The sequence below is a fragment of the Neophocaena asiaeorientalis genome, unplaced genomic scaffold (assembly GCF_003031525.2).
Source record: "Neophocaena asiaeorientalis asiaeorientalis breed wild unplaced genomic scaffold, Neophocaena_asiaeorientalis_V1.1 scaffold123, whole genome shotgun sequence".
In the NCBI taxonomy this organism is placed as follows: Eukaryota; Metazoa; Chordata; class Mammalia; order Artiodactyla; family Phocoenidae; genus Neophocaena; species Neophocaena asiaeorientalis.
The window spans coordinates 697,435-707,613 of NW_020173666.1; the positions used below are offsets into that span (position 1 = coordinate 697,435).

Consider the following 10,179-nt stretch of genomic DNA (forward strand, 5'->3'; position numbering starts at 1 on the left):
GCATGTGGGATCTTCCCGGACTGGGGCACGAACCCATGTCCCCTGCATAGGCAGGCGGACTCTCAACCACCGCGCCACCAGGGAAGCCCAAGCAGCATCTTTTGTAGAGGGGCTGTCTCTGCTTTCCCATGTGACGTTTATAATGGTATTCTGTTCTGACAGTAACTTAGAACAGTAATTCAGTTGGGGATGCTAGAGCTGCCTTTGATCATAAACATTGCTGTAACTTACTCATTTCACTGAATGCAGAGTTGTGTTTCTCTACTGTCTCACAGAGTTTCTGTTTCATATTTCAGGTTTCATCGTCCATAGTGAAGTGCGGGACTCTTTGGAAACAGACTGATCATCTTTGGGGGAATCCTCGCTTCCTGAAAACCTGATATTGCACTGGGATTTGAATGTGTGTGTTTCCGTTTAACTTGTGGTGAAGGAAGCGTGTGGAACGTGCTCCCCACCTATACAGCCCGGATAGGCCAACAAGCAAAGGGAAGGGTGCAGCGACTCTGCTGTCCAGCATGTGGATTGATGGTAAGGGGATACCATGGTTACACCACTTATTCTTCATCAGGAGTTTTAATCAAAGAAGATGAGCAGAAGACAATCGCTGGTTCCCTGTTGCCAGAAAGCCACATTTAAGAGTGCAAGTTAAAGAAGAATGGGGAATGGAATTTCTGAGCACTGGAGAGGGGTGGGGGGTTGAAAATCAGAAAGCAAGAGAAGTACTTCATTATGTTAATGAAAAGAAGAAATGGAAGCATAAAGGTATTTTCAAAGTAGGCTTTTGGTAGTTGAGAACTTATTAAGGGATTTGGGAGTTTAATCACCCAAGGTGGATTTCCTAAAGACCTGACCCTAGAAGAATATTCTTGTTTCATCATTATATTGGTACAGTGTTGTACCATTATTTTTTTGTTGTGCCAGTGAATTCAGTTGCCAGAAATAAGTCTGAGTGTTTTCATGTATCTTTTTCTTAAGTGCGAGAGGCTTTTACTGACTCTTAATAAGCATGCTTACCCAAATTTTGTTGCATGCTTTAAGTAGCATAGCTATACATACTTTACTTTTTTTTTTTAATACTCCTTACCTAATGAACCAACCTTCCACGAGGATTATAGGACTGGGAATAAAGTCAGACGTAATTATTCGACCCTATAAATCTGTAGCAGGCTTTAGAAATAAATCTTTTGGTCTTTCCCTAGCTTGATTATCTCCAATGTTGAAACCATCGTACTTGATCTAAAGAAGATAATATCGACAATCATGGCACCTTTTTAAAAAGTCTGAATCCAAAGTTAAAACTTAAGCAAAATGCAAGTTTTCTGCCAGCAGTTAGCTCTGAATAGGAATGAAAAGAACTACTTATTTTCCATGCTGCATTAAGTTGGATTGCTGCTATTAAAAAAATAAAGCACATGGATTAAAAAAATACTCACCCAAAGACTTAAAAGAACAGAAAATTTCTGCTAAGTTGTAAGTGAGGAGAACCTCATTTGATATTTTAAGAGTCTGCAGATTGCATCCATAAATATAGCATTGACTTTCAGTGCAAAATAATCAGTGAGATTAAAGTTATGGAAGATTTCCCTATGAGCCTACAGTCAATATCGTTTACATTAAGAAGTCCTCTATTGTCATCTTACGGTTTTCCATGGAGTCACAGGCATAGTATGGCTTCTGCTCCCCAGTACACATGACCATATGTAAATACCACCTTGCATTTAATTGTTCTTTCATGATTGTTTTGTGCCCCTTTTATTAAAAACACATGAGATGTATAACAACAAGACAAGACCTAAATAGACTTTATTTTATTCTCAGAGTTTGGACTAGGATTTTCTGAAATGATTCTGGTGCATTATATGGAAAACTCTAATTTTCTATTTCAACCAAAAGGCAAACATTTAATCTGGTGGACAAATTTGGATCCTGCCATTCATTTACATTTTAAAGAACCACTTAAAATTGGATGATTTTGCTTCAAAAATAAAAAAAAATTTAGTCCCACTTAGCCTATTACAAAAAGCCAGGACCATTTTATAACTAAGAAAAGTAGCCAGCGTTGCTGACACCTCTTGCTGTACTCAGCTATGTGCATTAATAAAATAAACCTAGAATTCTACACTATTGTCATTTCCTTGATAGAGTAAGACATATTTTTGTTTTGAAAAGCTTTTTCTGCATGCCCAAGTGTCTTTCACTGGCTGAAGTTTTATCCATTTCATAGTGTTTAAATCCAGCCATAGATATTAACTATGTTCCAGTTTTTTGCTGAAGCCATGTTTTTCCGTATGATATTGTTTTATTGTCATTTTAGTGTCTTGGGAAAAATACCAAGGAATATAGTGTTATTTTAATTTTCTATACTTATAATCTTAGAACATCATTTTAATTTCTAATCACAAGGCCCCTATAAAAATGGTAAATATAAGACATTTATCACTGTTTTATCACTCAAGATACATATCATAGAAAGTCTCTATTTGGTTGATAAAAGGAACCATTTTATTCCCACTAGCAGTACATGTGATACAGTTTTTTTATTCCCTACACTGAGATGCACTCGGTACAAAAATGAAACTCTGGTCCCTCAATATATTGTTTTCCTTGTATGATATGTCAGATTTATGAACTACCCATACTTTTTCTTCTAATGATTGACATGTTTAGGGAAAAGTTTAAAAGTCAAAAAAATTAACCAATACTAGTTTAATTTTTAAGAATTGGAACCACAAATTATTTCATTAGAATGATCCTTTAAATAAAAAGCTATGGAAAGAATGGAAGGATTATGAGCTAAGCTATATTTTGCAGAATGAAGCTCTATTTTAATAGATAATTTTACTTTTTTTAAATGTCTTTCTTGGACTATAATTGCTTTACCATGTTGTGTTAGTTTCTGCTGTATAACAAACAAAATGAATCAGCTATACGTATCCATACATTCCCATATCCCCAGTAGCTAATTTTAAAAGGCAGAAACACTGCATATCCATCTCAGCAGCCCATCTTGCCTGGCAGCCCTAAAAAGATACAAAGATGTGGACCACCCTCCATAGAATTATGTATCCGCCTAATGCCAGCATTTCTGCAATCCAACCGATAAGCTACGGTTCTATAAAAATACATGTTTGTGTGAATTGGGTTGTTGTAATACAACACCAGGATTTTTCCTATTTAAAGTGCAACATTAGGCTGACGTAGAAGAAGTGAGTGGTTTTCCTGGGTCCCTAAGATGTGATTAAGGAAGAGAACAAATCCATCTCCAGAAAGGTCACAGGCAGGAAAAAACTAGACAGACTGTAAAAACCAAAGTGACCATTTCCATCTTTTTTAAAATGGAGAAAAAGAACAGTAACCGTAAGGTAGTAAGAAGATGCCATTAGCTTTATCAGCATCTTCATGGTCATTACCAATTAGGCTGCCAAAACTAGTTCTCCAGTGATTAGTGTTAATTTTTGGCAGTCCTGCCTGATAATTTCCTATGGTGTGAAATGTCTAGCATTTTCTTTTTGTTCAATATAGTTTACCTTTATGATAATTCCTAAAATTATTTAGATGAAATCTATAATATTCAGAGAACTAGTTTGGGTATTTGAACAGCTGTTTTAAATGGAGAAAAAAGCACACTCTTCTATCTGATTTACCCAGAAAAACCGACTTTCTGGTTTCATTTTCATATCCTTTATTAGCATAATGATTGTAATCACTTATCTTTCTCTTATGTTAGTAAATATATTGTTTGTAGAAAGTTCTAAAATGTCAGTGAAAATCTTTTTAAGGAAGTAGAGGAATTGAATACACCCTTGAATAATCATCAGATATTGAAAATGAGAGATAAGTCCTTAAAACCCATAACTCAGGTTTTACAACCTGCAGTTAATTCAGTGCTGCATTGGCACTTAAAAAAAATACAGTAACTTACACTTAAAAGAGAGAAAAATCTGCATTAACATTGCATATCCTAATGTGTACCACATTTTAACACAAAAACAGGCATTGTATTTATACTTAATAGAGTCAGACACAACTTTCACAAATTATACTGTATTCACAATAGAAAAAAGCAACCTTGTCTATCACATAGTAGTATCTCCACATTTAAACAGTGAAAGCTCTTCAAAAATGTCATATTATTTCTTTAATTCATCCCAGCAGCACATTTCACACAGAGTGAGAAATCATTCTCAGAATAGGTGAGATGGAATCAAGCTAGTACAAGATACATCAATTTATGTCATTTCATCGGTATGGTAGCTTAAACATTCCTAGATCCAATCATATTATTAAGCCTAATCTTACTAGTGAAAAGTATATACTTTGAGACAATAATTAATTTCTTCACATTGTTAGAGAATGTTATGAGCACTAAGGAACCACTAAGATGCAATTTATTTACAAAGTTTTCCCTTGGCCACTTGAACTGGCTGATCTTCCACTATTGGGCATTTGAGTATATGTCACATTGTTTTACTTGCCAAAGCAGAATGAAATTTTGGAGCTGAAATATGTCCTAGACGGGAATGCAACAGCAAAAGTAATCATCAAATTAATAGGACCATCTTTCTGAGAGAAAGCACATCTCCAAATAGTTGACACGCAAGTTTCAAAGGGCAGCATGAGGCGTTATTATAATTTGGCAGTGATCAAAGTGTGGTAGGACAAGGGTAGAATACTCCCGACCCATTCTCATTTTCACTTTCCACTTACTTTTTGTAATCATTAAGCTTAAGCTCTTTATGGAAATGCAAACCACCATTAACATTTCTAGAAAACAACTGAAAAAACAGCCCACTTATGCTTTTTCAAAGACAGGTTTATCCCAAATTAAGAAATCCTATTGTACACGCTGTAAGATTTCTGGCAAAAAGAGAGCATCCTATAACAGCTATTCCCACCAAAAGCCAGCCCTATAGGCAAGGGTCATTTTTAGCTAGGCTAGGATTTACTGCACAGAAAAATGTCATTTAGCTTTTCACATTGCTAGCACAGCTGCGCATATGAGCAAAGCACCCCATCAGTGTTTCTCAGTGGGGTACTGTTGGCATTTGGAGCTGGGCAATTCTTTTTGTACAGAAATGTCCCACACATTGCAAGATGTTTACTCTCCCAGGCCCCTGCTGCCTAAATGCCAGTTGTATGCCCAGCCATTGTAAATACGAAAAGTAAAAAGTGCTCCCCCATGTTCAGATGCCCTCCTGGGAGGGCAGTACCTCCTCCCTTAAATGCCACTGTCTACTGCAATTTGAGGACACAGGAAAAAGTGTCTATCTCAAAACATCATCTTGACTCCCTTGCCTTTCTTTGGGCCCTGAGTAGTTTCCTCCCCCATCATCTTTCTAGCCTTTTGTTTCTAGCCTTCTGATGCAGCTTTAGTTTACCAGTTCTTCAGGGAGGAGGTTATTGGGTAGCCTAGGCAGTTCCGACAGGCATAGTCGCTTGATTAGTCCCTGTATGTACTTAAAGGGGAGATTTCACATGAAGTACGCTTTTTTTTTTTTTTTTTTCCTCCCAATTTTACCTCAGAACTACACTGTTGGTCATAATCCTTGTCGGTGTCATGAGGATCATTGCATGGCTTAACCACAAACACGACAGCTGACAATCCACATAAACAAAACTCTTGGTCTATGAAAATCACCATTAGATTTCACCTGGTAAGCTGCAACCCATGAGTTCCCAAACAATTGCCTCTTTATCCTATTAAAGAAGCATTTAATCCACATGCACATGCTTGAATTCCCCCCTGCATAAATATAGCCATGCAGTTCAACTTTTCTTAGATTTGTGAATACTAAATTATGAAGGAAACATGGGTGAGCTGTGGATTGCTTGCGTATTGTTCAGACTTCAACGATGATCATACACAAAATGAGTTTTACCTAGGTGAAACATTATACTATACTAACAGTACATAAACATACTTATTCCTTTCGTAACTTTTTATCTCCAAAACTGAATGGTAAATATGTCTCGAAATTATTTGGATGTATTGTGGCTAACAGATCGAATGAAGTTAGCCACTATAAGTTTTTTCAATACTAAAATTTCTAAATATCTTTTCTGAAGCAGAGTGACTCAGTCAATAAAGGTGATTATATTGTGAATTTTTAGATGGTGCTTAAGAATTCTTGTGAAATACTCTTTTTTTTTTTTTTTTAAGAATAAATTGAAGGGAGTAAATGAGGCAGAATGCCACTCCACCCTCAGGTCAATTTTGTGGTATGTTAAAATGCCAATGATATTTGTGCCACTTGCCAATTTAGGGGGCTTTTCCCTTACTGGATATTTTCTTATAGTCTGACTATGTATTACATTGCTTAGAGAACTTCCACAGGAAATCGCCATGACAATGCTAACTCGCATTCGAAAACAACCTGAATGAATCTAGGGTCAAACCACTTTCATCACTAAAAATATAGGCACTAATTTTTATTTTTATTTTTAAAAATATTTCTTCTGTGGCTTAGAAATGTGCCAATGTGTTCAAAACATTCTGCACCAATTTCACCAGATTTAGTACCTACTAAAAACTCAAACTAGTCATCGTTTTTCTGTGTAACAGTGATTTTTATATAAAGAACTATATGCATTCTTTCGTTATTTCAAGCTTTGGTGAAAGTGATAAGATTGGTAAGCTGTGATCGTTATCAGACTGAATGATTTCTAATTTCCAGTGAGTGATCTAACCCTACATATTACACAGGTATAGTATCTGTGACTATAAATAACTGGAACTGTGTACTGATTACATGACAGTTTCTCTTTTTTTGTTGTCGTTCTTAAACCTGTACTGTATTATAGTATGTGGGTATAAATATCTACAAGTATACACACATATGTATATGTAATTCCACTATTGTAACCTGAAAGACTATGTATTATCTTTTTTATTCCGTATTGGTGTTTGTGTTATTTAAAAAGCAAAATTATGCTCTATGTAGTTGTATAATATTGTAGGATACTTTGCTGTGCACAATTCCAAGTGCCTTAGAACATTGTTTAGCTTTCTTAAGTATATATAAATGCATATATGTATAAAATTGGGAAAAGTTACCTCAATAAAATCATTGGGAAATTCCCAGCTTCAGTTTGTTCCAATTTCTATTGTATTCAGACAGTGCTCGGTATTTTTAAATTAACAGCTCACAGAGTCCTCACCTGTAAAGCAAGAATAAGACAGCTTTTCTAATTGCCTGTAATTTCAACTCTTCCTGACTTAAAATTTTTTGTATTTAAGTTCTCGTGGTTTGTACTTTTAATTTAAAATATCCGTCTAAAGAATTACTGCTTTAAACAGCAATTTACAGTTTATTTTAAAAACGTCCTGTCTTTTTATATCTGAGGAGATTTGCTATTGCTGTTTTCATTCACATTATAATGTGTGAAAATAAGATAGTCCCTTTAGAGTTTCTAATATAGAAAATAAACAAACTTCCTCATTATGCCTACTATTTAATGTATTACAAACAAGGAGAGAGCTTGGGAACATATTTTGACCAGAAAAGGAATTGCAATATACTTTTCATGTTTTTCAGCAGTGGTTACAAATTGTCCATGAGCCTCCCTCAACTCCAGGACAAGGGCAAAAGTATGAGTGGAAAGTTGAAAAGCAATTTTGTGTACCTTAATCCTGGAGGGAAGACCTGTAAGGGAGAAGATTGGGACCAAAAAGTAGAATAGGCTTGAAAATTGGCCCCAAGTTTGCCCTTAAAAATCAGCAGTACATCTCCAAGGTAGGTGTAGTAGTTCAACAACTACTTTCCACTTTTTCTCACATTCAACCAGGTTCTACATGGAAACATTACTTTCTAAAACCTAATGGAGGTAAGTAATGGACAATTTTTTCATTTTCTACAGTGCTTTGATAGCATCGGATTTATTAAACTTTATTAAATTTGACGAAACTCTTTGTGGGACCTCAACTCAGACATGGCGTGGAGTTGCTGCCACCAGCACTGCTGTCCAGACAACCCAAGTCCTTGTTCGGTTTGTGAGTTTTGAACTCTGTCCTGTAAAAAGTGGACACTAATAGTAGAACACATAAAGCTCTAGAGAAAGGTTAAGAATGTAACATTTGTGTAAAGGTTTTCTTGCTCTTTTGCTAAAAGTGGTACCATTTCTAGGTACCAAATTACATCATTCCCTCTGGTTGGAGGGAATGATGTAAACAAAGTTGTAATGTTGGAAGAGTATATACCGTATTTGGGGAAAAATTGGTTTCACTCAATTTGAGGAATAAAAGGAAAGTAGGGGCTTCACTGGTGGCGCAGTGGTTGAGAGTCTGCCTGCCAATGCAGGGGACACGGGTTCGTGCCCCGGTCTGAGAAGATCCCACATGCCGCGGAGCGGCTGAGTCCGTGAGCCAGGGCCACTGAGCCTGCGCGTCCGGAGCCTGTGCTCCACAACGGGAGAGGCCACAACAGTGAGAGGCCCGTGTACTGCAAAAAAAAAAAAAAAAGGAAAGTAATGTGGAACTGTGGTCTGTGGTGAAACTACAGAAGATATCGAGGGCTATATTAAAGCACCTGGGAGGTATTGAGTAGGCAGTGGGAACTCACTGGAAAATTCTGAATAGGAATAATATGAGAGTTGTCTTTTAAGAAGAATAATGTGGTAGCAAGATTAAGAAAGAGGTTAAAATTAAGAAAGGTTGGCGAAGACTCAGGAATCAGGGACTGAGCTAAAGAGGTAACAAACTTCAACTGACTGTGGGAAAAGATTTATAGCTTAAATTTGAACTGCTGAGTATACCTGCAAGAACAATTAAGGGCAAATTCTTTCCTATGTTGAGTACTCCCTACTCCAGATTGTCTGACTTGGGCCAGCCAAGGTTAAAAGTTCATCCAGGAACACATCCTTAGGTCAACAAGTACTGAAAATGCCAGGTCTCTCCTCCCTACGGTATTTATCTAATTATGAAAAGTTAGCAACTACAGCTATATGCGGATAGACATACAGTTGGATATATGACCCTGAAAGTCAGGAAAAAGGTCTGGGCTATAGAGTGGAAGTTAAGAATCATCAACACGTATAACAGAATCTGTGGAAAAGGATAAAAATACCCCCATAGACAATGTAAATTAAGACTATGAAGAAATTACTACAATGAAATTTTAATAAACTACTTCATCACCTGACTATCTCCAAGATTGTAAAATCATTTCATTTATACATCATCTGAGTGCTTTGAACACAACCGAAGCATACCAAAGAATACTCAAAATTCATTTTGTAATTAGAAAGCACAGTAAGGAAAATTAATTGGGATCAATATTTCCAAAGTGTATTCACCAATGAAGTATATGTACTTGTGACTCTTAAGAACAGGAGTCAGCAGAAAACCAAGCAATATCAAGAGGATGTGCAGTTAAAAAGAATTTTAAAGAACATAAAATTGCTAGGGACTAGAAGCAAGTAAAAGAGTCTATGTATGTAATATAAGTGACCCAAAAGGTACCAGAAATTAAGGGAAATCAAAAGGATTAGGATTCCAGGAAGCTGACAGTTTGGGTCAAGATGCAAGCTAACAGAGAGCCATGATGTGAACGTGATGTGAGGCCAAAGCACGTGTTTGCTGACAGATCCCAGATGGTGAAGGCCCTAGTTTCAGGAGCTGGCCATTCTAAGGCAACAATGACATTAAGTGAGTAACTACACTAAGCTGGAAAGAGAACGATTGCTCACCTTCATTGAATGCTGATCACAAGCCAGGCACAGGTCCAAGCAATTCACGTGTATTTTCTCATTTAAACCGACAACAATACCATGAGGTAAATGTTAATAATATTATCATTCCCGTTTTACATTCAGGTCAGAAAACTGAAGCTCACTTGCCCCAGGTTACACAGTAAGAGTGAAACAAAGGCCAGAAACCAATTTCAGCTAGCATACCTAGCATACTACTGTTATCATTCAATATTGTAGGGGGAAATTTGTGCTTCAATGGAAAATGATGCATTTTTTTAGACAAGCAAACTCATCCAATTCTGACCTTTCTTATGCCTCAGCTTTAGTGTCAGGAAAACGTGAGATAATTCAGGTAAAGTGCCAGAACGTTACTTCATTTAAACAAATATTTATTGAGTATACATGCCAGGCACTATTCTAGGTCCTGAAAACAGTAGTAAATAAAACAGATCAAAACAAAACAAAACCTGCACTCATGAAGCTTAATTATAA

The 10,179-nt window shown here is 36.4% G+C and overlaps 1 protein-coding gene across 3 annotated transcripts in view; it reads left to right on the top strand.

Annotated features, from left to right (window-relative positions):
* PHACTR2 (phosphatase and actin regulator 2) overlaps positions 1 to 7,082 on the top strand; it is a 133,883-nt gene extending 126,801 nt beyond the window's left edge. For all 3 annotated transcript variants that reach the window (XM_024747985.1, XM_024747987.1, XM_024747986.1), the window contains one exon: positions 297 to 7,082. In XM_024747985.1, the coding sequence (XP_024603753.1) occupies positions 297 to 312 (16 nt within the window). In that variant the 3' untranslated portion in view covers positions 313 to 7,082. The remainder of the gene's footprint in view (positions 1 to 296) is intronic.
* The last annotated feature ends 3,097 nt before the right edge of the window (positions 7,083 to 10,179 follow it).